This window comes from Ranitomeya variabilis, chromosome 2 (assembly GCF_051348905.1).
Source record: "Ranitomeya variabilis isolate aRanVar5 chromosome 2, aRanVar5.hap1, whole genome shotgun sequence".
NCBI classification, from domain to species: Eukaryota; Metazoa; Chordata; class Amphibia; order Anura; family Dendrobatidae; genus Ranitomeya; species Ranitomeya variabilis.
The window spans coordinates 286749779-286768161 of record NC_135233.1 but is presented as its reverse complement, the minus strand read 5'-3'; the positions used below and the strand labels follow the sequence as shown (position 1 = coordinate 286768161).

At 46.6% G+C, this 18383-nt stretch overlaps 1 protein-coding gene across 4 annotated transcripts in view; it reads right to left on the bottom strand.

The window, feature by feature from the left end:
- The window catches only part of LAMP2 (lysosomal associated membrane protein 2), a 61961-nt gene that overhangs the window by 27826 nt on the left and 15752 nt on the right, over positions 1 to 18383 (bottom strand). For 3 of the 4 annotated variants that reach the window (XM_077285087.1, XM_077285090.1, XM_077285088.1), the window contains exons 2-3: positions 9569 to 9687; positions 8419 to 8632 (exon numbers count right to left, since the gene is read on the bottom strand). In XM_077285087.1, the coding sequence (XP_077141202.1) occupies positions 8419 to 8632; positions 9569 to 9687 (333 nt within the window). The remainder of the gene's footprint in view (positions 1 to 8418; positions 8633 to 9568; positions 9688 to 18383) is intronic. The other variant, XM_077285091.1, reaches the window with a different exon arrangement.

Here is an 18383-nt window from a genome sequence, read left to right as displayed (position 1 = left end):
AATCTCACAACACATCTAAATAAGTTCCTTGGGGGGGGGGTCTAGTTTCCAATATGGGGTCACTTGTGGGGGATTTCTACTGTTTGGGTACATCAGGGGCTCTGCAAATGCAACGTGATGCCTGCAGACCAATCCATCCAAGTCTGCATTCCAAATAGCGCTCCTTCCCTTCCGAGCTCTGCCATGCGCCCAAACGGTGGTCCCCCCCCACATATGGGGTATCAGCGTACTCAGGACAAACTGGATAACTTTTGGGGTCGAATTTCTTTTGTTACCCTTGGGAAAATACAAAACTGGGGGCTAAAAAATAATTTTTGTGAAAAAAAATAATTTTTATTTTCACGGCTCTGCGTTATAAACTGTAGTGAAACACTTGGGGGTTCAAAGTTGTCAAAACACATCTATATAAGTTCCTTAGGGGGTCTACTTTCCAAAATGGTGTCACTTGTGGGGGGTTTTAATGTTTAGGCACATCAGGGGCTCTCCAAACGCAACATGGCATCCCATCTCAATTCCAGTCAATTTTGCATTGAAAAGTCAAACCGCGCTCCTTCCCTTCCGAGCTCTGCCATGCACCCAAACAGTGGTTTACCCCCAAATATGGGGCATCAGCGTACTCAGGACAAATTGTACAACAACTTTTGGTGTCCATTTTCTCCTGTTACCCTCAGTAAAATAAAACAAATTGGAGCTGAAGTAAATTATGTGGAAAAAAAAAAAAAGTTAATTTTTTCTTTTTTTTTTTTTTTTTAAAGCATTCCAAAAATTCCTGTAAATCACCTTAAGGGTTAGTAAACTTCTTGAATGTGGTTTTGAGCACTTTGATGGGTGTAGTTTTTAGAATGGTGTCACACTTGGTTATTTTCTATCATACAGACCCCTCAAAATGACTTCAAATGTGATGTGGTCTTTAAAAAATATTGGTGTTGTAAAAAAGGAGATTTTTGTGTACTCACCGTAAAATCTTTCTCTTAGGCTCTAATTGGGGAACACAGGACCATGGGTGTTATGCTGCTGTCCACTAGGAGGCGACACTATGCATAATCTGAAAAAGATTAACTGTGGCTCCTCCTCTGCAGTATACACCCCTGGACGGCATCAGCCTTCTACAGTTTTGTGCAAAAGCAGTAGGAGGAACGTAACATGAATAACATAATTATGCCTGTAAGAAGGCAACTATGTACGAGCTCAAGAAAACAATATGAGAACTCAGTTACAACGGCCCGGAAAGGGCAACAGGGTGGGAGCTGTGTCCCCCAATTAGAGGCTAAGAGAAAGAGATTTTACGGTGAGTACACAAAAATCTCCTTTACTCTGTCGCCTCATTGGGGGACACAGGACCATGGGACATCCTAAAACAGTCCCTGGGTGGGAAGCAATGGACGAATATTGTGCAGACAGGCCCCTATACTTAGGGCACCGCCGCCTGCAGGACACATCTACCCAGGCTCGCGTCCGCTGAGGACTGGGTATGAACCCTGTAGTGTTTAGTAAATGTGTGTAAGCTAGTCCAAGTGGCCGCCTTACACACTTGTTGTACCGAAGCCTGGTGCCGAATGGCCCAGGAGGCCCCTACCGCCCGTGTAGAGTGTGCCGTAATACCGGCTGGAAGAGAATTCTTAAGGCGGTAGGCCTCTTGTATGGTGGATTTGATCCACCTGGCAAGGGTAGCTTTGGAAGCTGGCAGACCCTTGTGGCCGCCTTCCGGAAGGAGGAAAAGAGAAAATCAGACCTCCAGAAGGACGCAGTCCTAGACACGTATATACGCAATGCCCTGACAAGGTCAAGCGTATGCAGAGCCTTCTCCACTCTATGAACCGGAACCGGACAAAGGGATGGTAGTGAAATTTCCTCATTGAGGTGGAAGTCGGACACAACCTTCGGAAGGAAGGATGGGACCGTAAGAAGAACTACCTTGTCCTGGTGAAAAGCCAGGAAGGGCCGTCTGCAGGAGAGTGCTGTCAGTTCAGACACCCTGCGTAGCGAGGTGATTGCCACCAGGAAAACCACCTTCTGGGAAAGAAGGCGGAGCGAGACCTCCTTAAGGGGTTCGAAGGGTGGTTCCTGCAATGCTGTCAGGACCAGGTTGAGGTCCCACGTTTCTAGTGGTCGTCTGTAGGGGGGAACCAATCGGGAAACCCCCTGAAGAAAAGTCCTTACTTGCGGCTTGGTAGCAATGCGCCTTTGAAAAAGCACTGAGAGGGCTGACACCTGGCTCTTAAGCGAGCCCAATGACAGCCTGGCCTCCAGACCCGATTGGAGAAAACCAAGTACTTTGGGTAGGGAATAAGGGAGTGGGATCTGGCCATGAGATTCGCACCAGGTAAAGAAAGCTTTCCAGGTACGGTAATAAATCTTGGCAGACGCTGGTTTCCGTGCTCTGATCATGGTTCCAATGACGTCCGTCGAGAGCCCTGCCTGGGTTAGAACCCAGGTCTCAAGGGCCACGCCGTCAAATTGAGAGCCCCTGAGTTCTGGTGGTAGAACGGGCCTTGTGATAGAAGATCGTGGTGGTCAGGGAGACGCCAGGGGGCGTCTGCTGCGAGTTGTACGATGTCGGCGTACCATGTGCGTCTGGGCCAGTCCGGTGCAATTAGGATGGTTGGAACTCCCTCTTGTTTGATCTTCCTCACCACTCTGGATATCAGGGGGAGAGGTGGAAAAATATACAGAAGCTGGAACTGGGTCCAGTCCTGAACCAGAGCGTCTGCTCCGAGCGACCGCGGATCGTGTGTTCTGGCCATGAAGTTGGAGACCTTGGCATTGAAGTGGGATGCCATTAGGTCCACATCCGGGGTCCCCCAGCGGAGAGAGATCTGTTGAAAAATTTCGGGATGGAGAGACCACTCTCCCGAGTCTATTCCTTGTCGGCTGAGGAAGTCTGCTTCCCAGTTGTCCACACCCGGAATGTGGACCGCCGAAAGAACCAACCCCGTGTCCTCCGCTCAGCGGAGGATGTGTGACACTTCTCGCATCGCCTGGGTACTGCGGGTCCCCCCTTGGTGATTCACATATGCCACAGCCGTGGCATTGTCCGACTGTATTCTGATGTGAGAGGCTGCCAGTAAGTGATGGAAGGCCCTCAATGCCAGAAGGATGGCACGAATTTCCAGGATGTTGATGGGCATGGTCGCTTCCACTGGGGACCACTTGCCCTGTGCCCTGTGGTGTAGGTGCACCGCACCCCAACCAGTCAGGCTCGCGTCGGTGGTCGGAACCTTCCATTGACCTGTGAGAAAGGATTTCCCCTTTGCTAGCGAGGTTGGCTTGAGCCACCAGTGCAGGGACTTCCTGGTTGAAGACGTTAGCTGGAACTCAGTCGAGAGAAAAGGGATTCCTGTCCCAGGACTTGAGAATGGCTAGTTGGAGAGGTCTGAGGTGAAACTGGACAAATGGGACAGCTTCTATTGCTGCTGCCATCTTGCCGAGGACTCTCATGGCACACCGGAGAGATCGAGGGGGTTTGCGGAGGAGGGTGCGAACTGCTAGTCGGAGAGCCAGTGCCTTGTCCTTGGGAAGGAGCACTAGACCCCTGGAGGTGTTGAATAACATTCCCAGGAAGGTCAGGGACTGACTCGGGGTTGGTGATGACTTTTGTAGGTTGATTAACCAGCCCATGCGACTGAGAGTATCGGTTGTGATTGAGACGCTGAGCTCGCAGTCCTTGAAGGTGGGAGCCTTGATGAGTAGACCGTCCAGGTATGGAACGACTACTATGCCTCTGGAGTGCAGGACATCCATGGTGGCTGCCATGACCTTGGTGAACACTCTGGGAGCCGTGGCGAGTCCGAAAGGGAGAGCCACGAATTGGTAGTGGTCCTGGCCTATTGCGAACCTGAGAAACCTCTGATGGGCAGGTGCAATGGGTATATGCAGGTATGCGTCTTGTATGTCTATGGAGGCGAGATATTCTCCCTTCTCCATGGACACAATGATGGACCGAAGGGACTCCATGCGGAAATGACGGACCCGTACATATTTGTTGAGCTGTTTTAGGTCTAGTATGGGCCGTACGTTGCATCATTTCTTGGGAACTACGAACAGATTGGAGTAGAACCCTCGGAAGCGGTCGGTCGTGTGTACCGGTACTATGACTCCTGCTTGAAAAAGCGAGGAGACCGCTTGGTGGTAGGCACGAGCCTTGGCTGGCGGTTTTGGGGGGACAGAGGAAGAATCGGTCCGGTGGGTTGGAGGTTAAATCTATTTTGTATCCGGAAGACACTAGTTCCCTGACCCACCTGTCTTCTGTAATAGGCAGCCAGACTTGATGAAAGAGCAAAAGTCGGCCGCCTACTGGTGTGGTGTCTTCCGGAGTCCGTGAGTCATGATGAGGAGAAAGTCTGAGATTTTCCTCCTCTGGGCTTAGGCTGGCCTGCTTTTGACTGCCAGGTCTTGTCCGACCTTTGCGTCGATCGTGAGTTGTCCCTGCATGGGGAACGGTTACGATTTTGTGCTAGACGCGAGACGGACCAGCCGGAGGAATTCCGAAAGGATCGGAATCGGGTTTGGTTACGCTTCTTGTAAGTGCGTTTAGGTTTCAGTTGGGGAAGAGAAGTACTCTTACCTCCGGTGGCGTTGGATATCATAGTGTCCAACTGTTCACCGAAAAGTCTCCCACTGAGGTAGGGGAGGTGCGTGAGGGACTTCTTTGAGGCTGCGTCCGCTTTCCATTCCCGCAGCCAGAGGACACACCGAATCGTGATGGCGTTTGATGCTATCCCCGCTACTCCCCTTGCTGAATCCAGAGCTGCATGGAGCATGTAGTCTGCTACAACTGCTATTTGAACCGCTTGGTCCGACAGCTCAGGAGCGGATGCTTGGAGAGCTTGTAAATTCTTTGCCCAGGCCAGAATGGCCTTGGCAGCCCAAACTGAGGCGAACGCAGGAGCCAGGGATGCCCCTGCTGCCTCTAAAATTGAACGAGCCATGCGTTCTACCTGCCGGTCTGCTGCGTCCCTGAGGGTTGAGCTATCTGGCAGTGAAAGGAGGGTCTGTGCTGCTAGCCTAGAGACTGGGGGGTCCACTTCAGGTGGATCTGTCCATTCCTTGGTGTCCTTCTGTGGGAAGGCGGATCAGAAATGTCCAGCACCCGATGGATGAAATTATGTCCTCAACTAGCGCTGTATTGCTAGGAGGGATTGGGATCAGGGACCCCTCCGTGTCTCTGTCTGAGTCAGAGTCACAGATGCCTTCCGAATCCTGTGTATCACTGAGGCGTCCCCTGCTGAGTGGGCTGGGGAGGAGGCCTTCTCTGGTCGGGGATTGCGGAGATCTGCATTGTCTGTTCTTGGAATGGGAAGGTCTAGATGACCTGGAGCTACGGTGTCTCTCCCTAGAGGGGGATGACCGTGTGCTATGGGATGACGCAGATGGACTTGATCTATGGATCCGCTTGCGTCCTGACCTAGACGTGGATGTGCCAGGGTCATCTTGTTCCTAAGTCAAGCTCTCCCTTTGCTGGGTAACGGTCATAGCCGGGGCATGACCCTGCAGAGCCTGAAGCAATGTGGAGGTTAGGTTATCTATAGACTGCGTCATAGGTTGCGATATCTGAGTAGCCCATTCCAGCGTGGCATTAGACACCGAGGCATTGACAGGGGCTTCTTGGGGCTCTGACACATTAGTTTGTATACAGTTCTGACAATGCGGGTACGTGCTACTACTGGGGAGAGCGGTCCTGCAGGCTGTGCAGAATGCATAATAGCAGTTCTGCCTGGTTCTCTTGGACCTTGAGCCCGGCATAGTGCACAGAGTGCAGAAGTGCTGCCAGCAGAGGACCTTACAGGGGTAGAGAAACCTATAGGGGAGCCTTAAGGGTAATATGGATTCACAGCTGAGTAAAAAACCCAGCTGTGATCTTACCCCACACCAGTGTGCCCCTAGGTCCAGCGCCGAAGATCCACAGTCCTGTGCCCCCCGGAGACTGGCTGCCTGGTCCTGGTCCTGCAGACCGGGAGATGCAGGGTTAATCTGCAGCCGAAAATGGCTGCTGAGAGAGCGGAAAGGAGGAGAAGGGGGCGGAGAGCTGGAAAAAGGCGGCAAGGCTGTGTAAAAACATGCCCTTTCTGTCTCGATCTGCCCCCTCTATGACACTGTAGAGTGTCATATTTGTCATCCGGGGGGCGGAGAGGAGGCGGCAGCTTCAGCTAGGCCGATGCCGGGGCCTAAATTAGATGCCTGAGGCCCAGAAGGGCTCCAGGCCGGCGCGAAAGTCCGGGAGGGGGTCGGATCTGAACCGGACCCCTCCGGATTTAAAGGCAGGATGGCGTTGGGGCTATAAGCGGAAGGGGGAGCCCGGTAGGGGTCTCCCTGAGGCAGTATAGAGCTGGTGCTGCCGCAGAGACAGGGACGCAGGGAGCCCTGTGTCTGTATGTGCCATGCCTGCCTGCACACCCCCCGGCCCCAACAGGAGCCCGCAGCTGGGCTGGGGTCCCTGGATGCAGGCGCAGTGTGCTGGCCCATTGCTGGGAGCTGTAGAATGCTGCCTGTACAGGCCCTACCTGAGGTGTCTCAACCTAATACCCCCAGAGGGAGGGTGCTGTTGTCACCTTCAGGGGCCTTTATCCTCGCCTCGACCTCAACCCAGAAACCAAAAGGAATTGGCGAAGGAGGGGGGGGGGGGGTTCTCTACTTCGAACCAGCACCCGAGGGACTGGGGAATAGCCATCTCTACTTCAACTGGGCACCCCATAATAGGGGGCCGAGGAAGGAGCCATGCCGGGAGTCTCACAGGAGACCCTCTTTTCTTCATCTGTAATCCCGTCGGAAAAAACGGAGTAAAAATCTTTTAGGTGTGCCTCCTATGCGACACTAAGCAAAAACTGGAGAAGGCTGATGCCGTCCAGGGGTGTATACTGCACAGGAGGAGCCACAGTTAATCTTTTTCAGATTATGCATAGTGTCGCCTCCTAGTGGACAGCAGCATAACACCCATGGTCCTGTGTCCCCCAATGAGGCGACAGAGTAATGAGAAATTGCTGGTCAACTTTTAACCCTTATAACTCCCTAACAAAAAAAAAAAAATTTTGGTTCCAAAATTGTGCTGATGTAAAGTAGACATGTGGGAAATGTTACTTATTAATTATTTTGTGTGACATCTCTGATTTAAGGGCATAAAAATTCAAAGTTGGAAATTGCAAAATTTTCACGCCAGTGTCAGGGGGACCGCGCAGCCAGTGATTTAAAAGTGCCTCTGGAAAGTGTATAAAATAATACGAGAGTTAAGAGTCCGCTGCTTCTGGTGACCCCATTTGCTTCTGGGGTTACTGTACCTCATTTCTGGCATCAACGTTCAGGCTTAGAGGACAGAACGGTAGCTTGATAGAAGGAGAGCGGCATATAGGCAAGAGCAACTCTTACTAATGTTTAGACCTGACAGTTGCTACTGCAGCCTCACTGGGGATTTTATGCCATTTCAATTTATCAAAAAACAAAAATTGGTGTGAGCCGTATGGAATGAGAACTAAGCGTGAAGTTACTGTACAAGAACCATTAATGCGGTGGTGTGATGAGACACGAATCCATTTCCCTCCCCAAACCCCTCCGCCAAGCAAGTGCACTCGATATGCTTGTGAAGGTCATCCAATGACGTCCAGTCACATGGCGCTCTATTTCTCCCCCCCCCCCAAACGCTTAGCTGACAGATCAGTGACAGGTTAGCACCTTGTATAATTTGCAGCATGCACAGGCATATTACACAAGACCAATAGTGGGCATATATGCCGAATGGAAGAGGGGAAAAAGCAAAAAAAACAAATGGAGCAGGCAGATCTCCACCTTCGCCAAGTCAGTGTTGAATCCTAGTAAACCGTTCTTCCATAATCTTCACATATAAAGCTGAAGTTTACCTTTGCGTACAAATAAATATCACAAAACACTGATACTTTTGGAAACCCACTTACAGGCAGGTATATACATCAATAATAGAAATTATGGTCTCTTACATTTGCAAAAAAACAAAGACAAATTAAAAAAACAACTATCATTTATAATATATAATTGCATGCACATCTTATACTTCCTGATCTGTTATTTTTTACCTCAAGCTGCCTTTACCAGTTTGCCATGTTATTCCTTCACATAACTCAATGTAGGAGCCATGGCATCATGAAAAGCCTATGCAGCGCTGCCAGAGTTTTCCAGTCGCAAGAACCTTTTCCTGGTCATGTGATGTCAGGTCTTTAGCTTGTTATATCACATGACCAGGACATTATTTATTCAGCCGAAGTAACTCTTGCTTGCAGTCATTTCAAGGGAGCCTTCAAACACTTTGAAGACAGCACAGAACTGATACAGAAAATTTACTACAACGTCATAAAACATTCCATAATTCAATGAATAAGCCGTTTGCGATTAAACCGGACTACACCTTTAAAAAGAGATGTAGAATGCATTCATCATAGCTTCTAAAGCAGTTACCTTTTCTTTTGGCATCTGGAAAGAGTGTGCTGTCATTAGTATTGTAGGTGAAGACTATCACATCGATACTGTACACAGTACTATCCCTGGTGAAGTTCACACTCCATGAATGGTTGTTCATAAAGTTAACTACCAGCAGGGCCGCTGCCTCACTACTGCCACACGTACTGCCACTTGTAGTCACATCATCCGGAGCGACAAAGGTTATACTCTTCTGAAAGAAATGAAAATGGAAACATTTTAATGGGGGCTTTCCTCAACTTTATTAAGGACTGGTAGGGAAGGTTATGAACTAAAGATATGACAGGTTAATGATACGCAAATGAAAAAAAAATGGAGACCATTTTCTAAACACATCTCAGCATGGAGTACGAGTGCCACGAGGAGAAAACCCAGCACTTACAACTTAGCGGAGGAGTGTTCTGCCACACTGAATGCACTTTGGCTAATCATCAAGATCCGATGCTGGCGGCTACCTTTGCAATTGTCAACCAATGATATCCCAGATGTGCTCTATGGGAGTCAAGTCCAGAGACGCTGCAGACCATGTCACTGGTTTAGGTCACACAGGCTGCTTACAACAATTTGTGGCTTGCTTGTTGTGTAGAAAATAAAGTTAAGTGAACTTAAAAATTCGGTTTTGATTAAGATTGGCGGTGAATATTGTTTTTGCAATATGTGCCAAACACAGCCGAATGTTATTGTAGTAAATAGGAGTAGCAATGACCGAATATGTTCAGAACTGATCAAACAAATTCAGCACAAATAGGGTAGCAATAGAGCAAATTCAGATTCGGCAACCGATTCCGAACATATTAGTCCAACTCTAGTAGTAGATAAAAGCTCCTGGTTCCCTCGTGAAGGCCTTCTCATGGCTATACACACGCGAGAGCCACATAGATGCTAAAGCACATAAGTGCGAAGATATCTACGTACAGCATTTATGCCCCATACTGAATAAGTCGAGATGTTATGAGAAGTTGGTTTCCATTTATTTCACCATTTCCATATCATTAACATGTCTATCCATCCAGGGATTTCCATAATTCCTTGACATTTCTATCCTGGTGTTGCAATATCAATGTTGAAGGATGTTCTATGAACCTAGCTTTGCCAGGCTTGATAACATTACATTAGGTGACAGACTTACATTGTTGCCGCTCTCCGTTTCATATTTTATGGTGAAGTTCACGCTCATGCTGGCATGTATACAGGTATGGTTGGATTCATCTTTTACTTGCACGTCAAAAGCTTCTGATTTCATGAGCCCTGGAGAAGAAAACAGTGTCAATCACATGTGACAATGAGACAATCAAATTAAGAATGTAGTTCACTACTTTGATTGCTGACCTTTCCTAAGGTTAGCTCATCAAGTCTCATCAGTCTGGGTCCGACACCTGGCACCCCTGCCGAGCAGCTGTTAGTTTCAAGTACTCACTTGCGTAGCTGCTCCATCTTCTAGTACTGGTTGGGGCTTGGACCGCACATCTCCCTCCTATTCAAATCAATAGGAGGCGGATGTGCAGCACCCTGCGGCGGATACTAATAGAAGACGAAGCAGCTCTGCAAGTGAGTACTTCCAGCTGGTGGCCGCTGCTGCCACCAAAAACAGCTGATTGGCGATGGTGTCTTGGATTGGACCTTGGCCAGACATTGATTAGCTATCCTAAGGATATTTCAACAATCAAAAAGTAGTGGACAACCTCTTTGTAGCTACATGATAAACTGAGCACTTGGGGGACACTAGCTATCTGGTCACCCATTCCAACACCGAAGTGTAGAGGGGAAGATGAAGTCTTACAAAGGAAGAAATGTAACTGATGACCTGTGAAAGTCTGAGAAATGTAAAGTTGTCCTAAGTAGTATGCAAACAGTATTCATGGCAGAAAGTCGTGAAGTCGGAGTCCATTTTGGTGGAGTCAATATAAAATGGACAGACTCCTAAAATATATAATAAATTGGGTATAGTAGTTCAATACAGTCTGCGGGGAATATGGTTTTTCATAAGAATTTGGGAAAGTTATGAAATATCCTATAAATGTCTGTCCTATTCCTGAGCTAAGGTCTAGACTTTTAGCTGAGATGAATCCGTGCTGCAGTTTACAGTATGTTCATGATAAGTAGTGAAGCTCCTCTACAGACAAGGAGAAAAAAAAATAAACACAGGGAAGGAATGCCTACATTCATCTCAGAATTTCTGGAGTGAACAGGATAGCAGAATTAAAGAAGGCAAGTACCTCCTAAAGCATATCTAAACTTTCAATAAACTGTGCATAAGTCAATAGTCCAGTATACCAGTATATGTTGTGTCTGTATGCTTGATGTTTTAGCTTTTCCTCTCAGCTCATGTTTGGAGGAGAAATTAGCTGCTTTGATGACATACACTATATATAGAATATAAGGGGGAAGAAAAAAAAAAAAAAAAGGTTTGATCGAATTTACATAGTTACAAAATATGTAAGAAGCATCTTATGAAGTCAGCTGTATTTGAGCATTTCACAGTAACTAAAAATAAAAAAAAACACATTTTGTTTGTCAGTATGTAACTGACCCAGGTGAAAACAAATGCTGGGATGCCAAAATCAGTGCATACACAGGCAGTGGTCAAAATGCTCCCTCAAGAACTTCTAATCTAAAAAGGCATTTACAACGCTGCCACCCAGAAGTTTACAAAGCTGTGACTGAAAAAGATCACAGCAGCACCAAGAAACCAGCACTTCCCGTCAGGCAAAGGAGGAGGAAAGTGTCTCAATCGTCAGTTACAAGATATTTTGTAAGTGACAAAGTTAGTGTAACAATGACAGCAGATATTTTTAAAAGACAGCTCATCGAGCTTGTTGTGAAGGACTGTACCATTATTATTTGCACGACCAGCTTTTACAGCTCTTAACCGAGAAATGGCTCACAAACTTGGTGTTTCTCTGGAAACAGAAAGTATTAGAAAATTAGTGATTGAAGAAGCCCTCAACCAAAAGGAAGATTTTAAAAAGACTCTCGAGACACTTTGTATTTCTTAAAATGGATGCCTGCACACATCACAGAGTAAACTATTTTGCCATTAATGTTTGATAGGTTTGTAACAAAAACAAATATTATTATTATTATTATTATTATAAGTTACCAGGACACTGGCAGCAAAATATACTAAAGCTCACCACAGCAGCCAGTTTCTCCAGACCTTAGTGGAAAAAAGTTCTGCAAGATTATGAACTAAAGAACAGGCTCTTGCTATTGTAACTGATAATGCTTCAAACATAAGTACAATTAAACTGATGAATGAGAATAATGAAGGTGAACAGCAGCTAGAAGAACATTTCACATTCAGTATGTTGGAAATGGAAGGCCACAGTCCTGTTCCCATAACGGAGGAACAAACAGATATTACTACAGAAGAACAGCAAAATGATTCTTTACAATTAGATGATCTTGTTGAAGCTGCTTCACACCTCTTTCCTATTCATCACATGCACTGTGTTGTGCACACGCTGCAGCTGGCAATAAGATAGTCTGCAAGAGGGACATGCTGGAACTCTGATTAGCAAAGTGAGGAAATTGACTATTGCTGCCAGAACCCCTAAAATTGATTCCATCTTGAAGAGACGTGCTGAAAAAGGTGCAATTGTGGATCAAGCCACTCGGTGGGGCAGCACTTACTTAACCCCTTTCTGCCAGCTGACGGAATAGTACGTCAGCTGGCAGATCCCCCGCTTTGAGGTGGGCTCCGGCGGTGAACCCACCTCAAAGCCGCGACATGTCAGCTGTTTTGTACAGCTGACGTGCGCACAATGAGCGCGAGCGGAATCGCGATCCGCCCATTTACTAGTTAAATGCCGCTGTCAAGCGCTGACAGCGGCATTTAACTAGCGCTCCCGGCCGGAGGTGCTCGCACCACTGACCCCGTCACATGATCGGGGGGTCAGCGGTGCATTGCCATAACAACCAGAGGTCTCCTTGAGACCTCTATGGTTGTTGATGGCCGATTGCTTTGAGCGCCACCCTGTGGTCGGCGCTCAAAGTACACCACCATTTCTACTACATAGAGGTGATCTGTACTTCACCTCTATGTAGCAGAGGCGATCGTGTAGTGCATGCTTCTAGCCTCCTATGGAGGCTATTGAAGCATGCCAAAATAAAAAAAAAATAAAAAAAAATAAAAAGTGTTTAAAAAGATAAAAAAAAATAAAAATATAAAAGTTCAAATCACCCCCCTTTCGCCCCAATCAAAATAAAAAAAAAAAAAAAAAAAAAAAAAAAAAAAATCAAACCTACACATATTTGGTATTGCCGCATTCAGAATCGCCCGATCAATAAAAACAAAGGATTAACCTGATCGCTAAATGGCGTAGCGAGAAAAAAAATCAAAACTCCAAAATTACGTTTTTTGGTCACCGCGACATTGCATTAAAATGTAATAACGGGCGATCAAAAAAAACGTATCTGCACCAAAATGGTATCAATAAAAACGCCAGCTTGGCACGCAAAAAATAAGCCCTCACCCGACCCTAGATCACGAAAATTGGAGACGCTACGGGTATCGGAAAATCGCGCATTTTTTTTTTTTTTAGCAAAGTTTGGAATTTTTTTTCACCACTTAGATAAAAAATAACCTAGACATATTAGGTGTCTATGAACTCGTAATGACCTGGAGAATCATAATGGCAGGTTAGTTTTAGCATTTGGTGAACCTAGCAAAAAAGCCAAACAAAAAACAAGTGTGAGATTGCACTTTTTTTGCAGTTTCATCACACTTGGAATTTTTTTCCTGTTTTCTGTTACACGGCATGGTAAAACCAATGGTATCGTTCAAAAGTACATCTCGTCCCGCAAAAAATAAGCCCTCACATGGCCATATTGATGGAAAAATAAAAAAGTTATGGCTCTGGGAAGGAGGGGAGCAAAAACCGAAAACGAAAAAAAGCTCTGGGGGTGAAGGGGTTAATGATTGAGCGACTGCTTGAGCTGAAACCCTTCCTTGTAGATATGGCCAACCCTCAGGTAAGGGTACCGTCTCACAGTGGCACTTTTGTCGCTACGATGGCACGATCCGTGACGTTCCAGCGATATCCATACGATATCGCTGTGTCTGACACGCAGCAGCGATCAGGGACCCTGCTGAGAATCGTACGTTGTAGCAGATCGTTTGGAACTTTTTCGTCGCTGGATCTCCCGCTGTCATCTTTGGATCGGTGTGTGTGACACCGATCCAACGATGCGTTCGCTTGTAACCAGGGTAAACATCGGGTTACTAAGGGCAGGGCCGCGCTTAGTAACCCGATGTTTACCCTGGTTACCGTCGTAAATGTAAAAAAACCAAACAGTACATACTCACATTCCGGTGTCCGTCAGGTCCCTTGCCGTCTGCTTCCCGCACTGACTGACTGCCGGCCGTAAAGTGAAAGCAGATCACAGCGTGACGTCACTGCTGTGCTCTGCTTTCACTTAACGGCCGGCAGTCAGACAGTGCGGGAAGCAGACGGCAAGGGACCTGACGGACACCGGAATGTATGTACTGTTTGTTTTTTTTTTTTACATTTACGACGGTAACCAGGGTAAACATCGGGTTACTAAGCGTGGCCCTGCGCTTAGTAACCCAATGTTTACCCTGGTTACCCGGGGACCTCGGCATCGTTGGTCGCTGGAGAGCTGTCTGTGTGACAGCTCCCCAGCGACCACACAACGACTTACCAACGATCACGGCCAGGTCATATCGCTGGTCGTGATCGTTGGTAAATCGTTTTGTGAGACGGTACCCTAACACTACATGAAGGTCAATGGACACAAGTGGCCAAATTGAAAGAATTGCGTCATCATCCATTTACAGGATTTAACTCCAGGCATTTTTATAAAGGAGTGGAAGAACTTGTTTTGCCTGTCCCAAAGAGGAGGTTTAATCGCAGATGGCATTGCTGCTTCAATGAAAGACACGGCTATTAGAAAATAAAATTCTTCTGGTAGCTGTTTATGTGGCCCCGAGTCATCGTATATTGCTGGATGATCAACAGCTTAGGCTACTTCCACACTAGCGTCGTACGACGAATGTCGCAATGCGACGTTGCGACATACCGACGCAAACTGAGTAGAAAACACAACGGTGGCAGCGGATGCAGTTTTACAACGCATCCGCTGCCCCATTGTGATGTCCGGGGAGGCGGGGGCGGAGTTCCGGACGCGCATGCGCGGTCGGAAATGGCGGACACAACGCACCAATAGAGTTACATGTAACTTTCTGTGCCGACGGTCCGACGCAACCATCGCACGACGTGTGCCAATCCATCGCTAATGCAAGTCTATGGAGAAAAAACGCATCCTGCAAGCAATTTTGCAGGATGCGTTTTTTCTACAAAATGACGCATTGCGACGTGCAGTGCACGACGCTAGTGTGAAAGTAGCCTTACTAAAGGAAAAGCTTTGATTGAGGTAGCAGTTAGGATGAGAGGGCTACAGGACAGCCAAGACGGCTCGGGTCCTGCCCGTGCTGCTGCAGTTCCTTCATCCTCAGACGAGGAGTTTGATTTCGACAAGTATTTGGACGACATGGAGCAGGCAAAGCGTCGACGCAGGGAAAAAGATTCCACTCCCATAGAAAACAGATTGACCATATTTCAGCAAAATTTTTCACTTGCTCTCAAAGATGTAGAACAATTCAATCTTTCATCAAAACTGACTGTGCACGAGGCAATTCCTTCATACCCTGAAATTGTTAGAGATGTCGCCAATGTGGTTACTGCTTTGCCACCAACCCAAGTTAGTGTAGAGAGGTTGTTCTCTATCCTTAAAATATTTAGGTCAGATTTGAGGTAATCTATTTATTTATATAGCACCACTAATTCCCTGGTGCTGTACATCTATAAAGGAGGATCTGATGGAGGCGATACTAGTTCTCAGAACAAATTCATAGACTACACAAATGTTATTCAGTACGTATTTGTTGAAAACTTTTCCCCACATACTGCAGAGTGAAGAATACATTGTAAATATGCAAAGTTTTTTTTGTTCTAAAGTTGTATTCCAATAAATATATGTTATATCTAAATGGCTTGATTATTATACCATAATAATGATTAAAAGCCCGATAAATTTTTCTGTGGTAAAATTGTATCACTTAAAGGGAATCTGTCACCCCAAAATTCGCCTATAAGCTAAGGCCACCGGCATCAGGGGCTCATCTACAGCATTCTGTAATGATGTAGAAAAGCCCCTGATGTCACCTGAAAGATAAGAAAAACAGTTAGATTATACTCACCCAGGGGCGGCCCCGATGCGGTCCGGTCCGATGGTCGTCGCTGTCCATCACCTCCCATCTTCATACGATGACGTCCTCTTTGCTTCCTGCCGCGGCTCCTGCGCAGGCGTACTTTATCTGCCCTGCTGAGGGAAGATAAAGTACGCCTGCGCAGGAGCCGCGACAGGAAGCAAAGAAGAGGACGTCATCGAATGAAGATAGGAGGCGCCAGACTCGGACTGCGACGCCCATCGGACCAGAGCGCCCCTGGGTGAGTATAACCTAACTTGTTTTTCTTATCTTTCAGGTGACATCGGGGGCTTATCTACAGCATTACAGAATGCTGTAGATGAGCCTCTGATGCCGAGGTTTAGCTTACAGACTTCTACAGCCCTGGTGGCAAGTATGCACTTTCTACACTGTGTTCTGCAGGCTGGAGCTAGAAGGAAAGCGATGCCCAGTATTGCCCAACACTTAACCCCTTCATGCCGCAGCCAGTTACAGATTATTCCTCCCTAGAGCCGTAGCTTTACTTTTCTGTCCACAGACATAATGAGGGCTTGTGTTTTTTTTGTGGGGCGAGATGTACTTTTAAATGACACCATTCATTTTATCTCATTGTGTACTGGAAAGAAAAATCCAAGCGCTGTGAAATTGTAAAAAAAAACAAAAAAAAAAAAACGAACAACAATTCCACTGTTTAGAAATTGTTTTTATGTTGTACATATTGCAAGGTCATTGTTACCACTACGATTACGGAAAAAAAAAATTTTTTTATAATTATTTTAGGGGTGAAAAAAAAAAAAACAAGCTTGCAAGAGAAAAATGTGGGGGTTGTGTCACCATTATACAAGACCTGTAACATTTATTGTTGAATGACGGAGACAAAAAGAAAAATCCCTAATTTTTAGGCTATGTGCACACGTCAGGATTTTGTCAGGATTTTGTCAGGCTTTTTCCTCAGGTTTTGTAGCCAAAACCAGGAGTGGGACAATTAGAGGAAAAGTATAATAGAAACATATGCACCACTTCTGCATTTATCACCCACTCCTGGTTTTGGCTACAAAACCTGAGGAAAAATCCTGACGTGTGCACATACCCTTAGCGTTCAATTTTTTTTTTCTTCTTCATTTACAGTGTTTACCAGTCGGGTTTATTGTTTTTATATAGATTGGACTTTTCTGGAGTGGCGATACTATGTACTTTTTTTTTGTACTGTTATTAGCCCACTTAGGGGGGCTTGAAGATGTGCTTGTGCTACACACACACACGGCACAGCATAGCTGCTTATAGCGAAGTCACTGTCTCCCTTGTATCCTCCTGGCCACAGGCAGGGTTTCAAAGAAGTTCCATAATGACAGCCATGGAGCGATCAGCTGACATGACAACCCAGTGGCGACCTGCGATCACGTCACAGGTGCACCGATGGGCAGAGATAATGACGTACACGCACTTTGGCCCTTGTTACATGCAGCTATCAGCTGACATGACAACCCAGTGGTGACCTGCGATCACGTCATGGGTGCACCGATGGGCAGAGATAATGACGTACACGCACTTTGGCCCTTGTTACATGCAGCTATCAGCTGACATGACAACCCAGTGGTGACCTGCGATCACGTCATGGGTGCACCGATGGGCAGAGATAATGACGTACACGCACTTTGGCCCTTGTTACATGCAGCTATCAGCTGACATGACAACCCAGTGGTGACCTGCGATCACGTCATGGGTGCACCGATGGGCAGAGATAATGACGTACACGCACTTTGGCCCTTGTTACATGCAGCTATCAGCTGACATGACAACCCAGTGGCGACCTGCGATCACGTCATGGGTGCACCGATGGGCAGAGATAATGACGTACACGCACTTTGGCCCTTGTTACATGCAGCTATCAGCTGACATGACAACCCAGTGGCGACCTGCGATCACGTCATGGGTGCACCAATGGGCAGAGAATGACGTACAGGCACTTTGGCCCTTGTTACATGCAGCCATCAGAGACTGACAGTGGAACTTCGCAAGTTAACAATCGCGAGAGGCGCACTTGTTCCACCTGCGATTGTTTGGGGCAGGTCCTGACTGGTGTGAGGTGGGCTTGCTGCGTGAGCCCCCTTCATACACCCAGTTCCAACATATGCCATATATACACAGCAGATCTCGAGAAGGGGTTGAACCTTTTGCATGTGGCCCTTCTATTTTTTTTCTACATGTTAGTTTGGGCAATGTACTTACATAAAGTTACGCCACTTCTGATATACATCCATTGAGAAGTTGGCATCCACTCCAGGATTTCTGCAGTCACACTCAGGGATAATGGGCATGGCCCAATTCATACAACATTAGGCTGAAGGAATTGGATTCAGCAGCATAACTCCGGGAACATGGTTACAGTGTAACATACAGTCAGACACGCGACTACAGTAGGAAAAGGCAGCATCTGTTTATTATTTTAGTATTTTATTTGCACCAGAAAAAAAAAAAGAAAAAAAAAAAAAATTTGTATAAAGTCCCAGATAATCTGCCACAGCCCCCCTCACCTGTACCCTCCAACCCTGGCAGGATTTTATCACGATCAATGTGGAAATCCAATTTGCAGTCATTTTTTGCAGACTTATGACAATACTTCAATATTTTAAAGACTGCATGGCACATTCAACTGCATGGGCTTTCGCGGAAGCAAACATTATAGAAATTGAGAAACAACATGTGATCTTTTTACACCCAGCAAAGGAAGTAA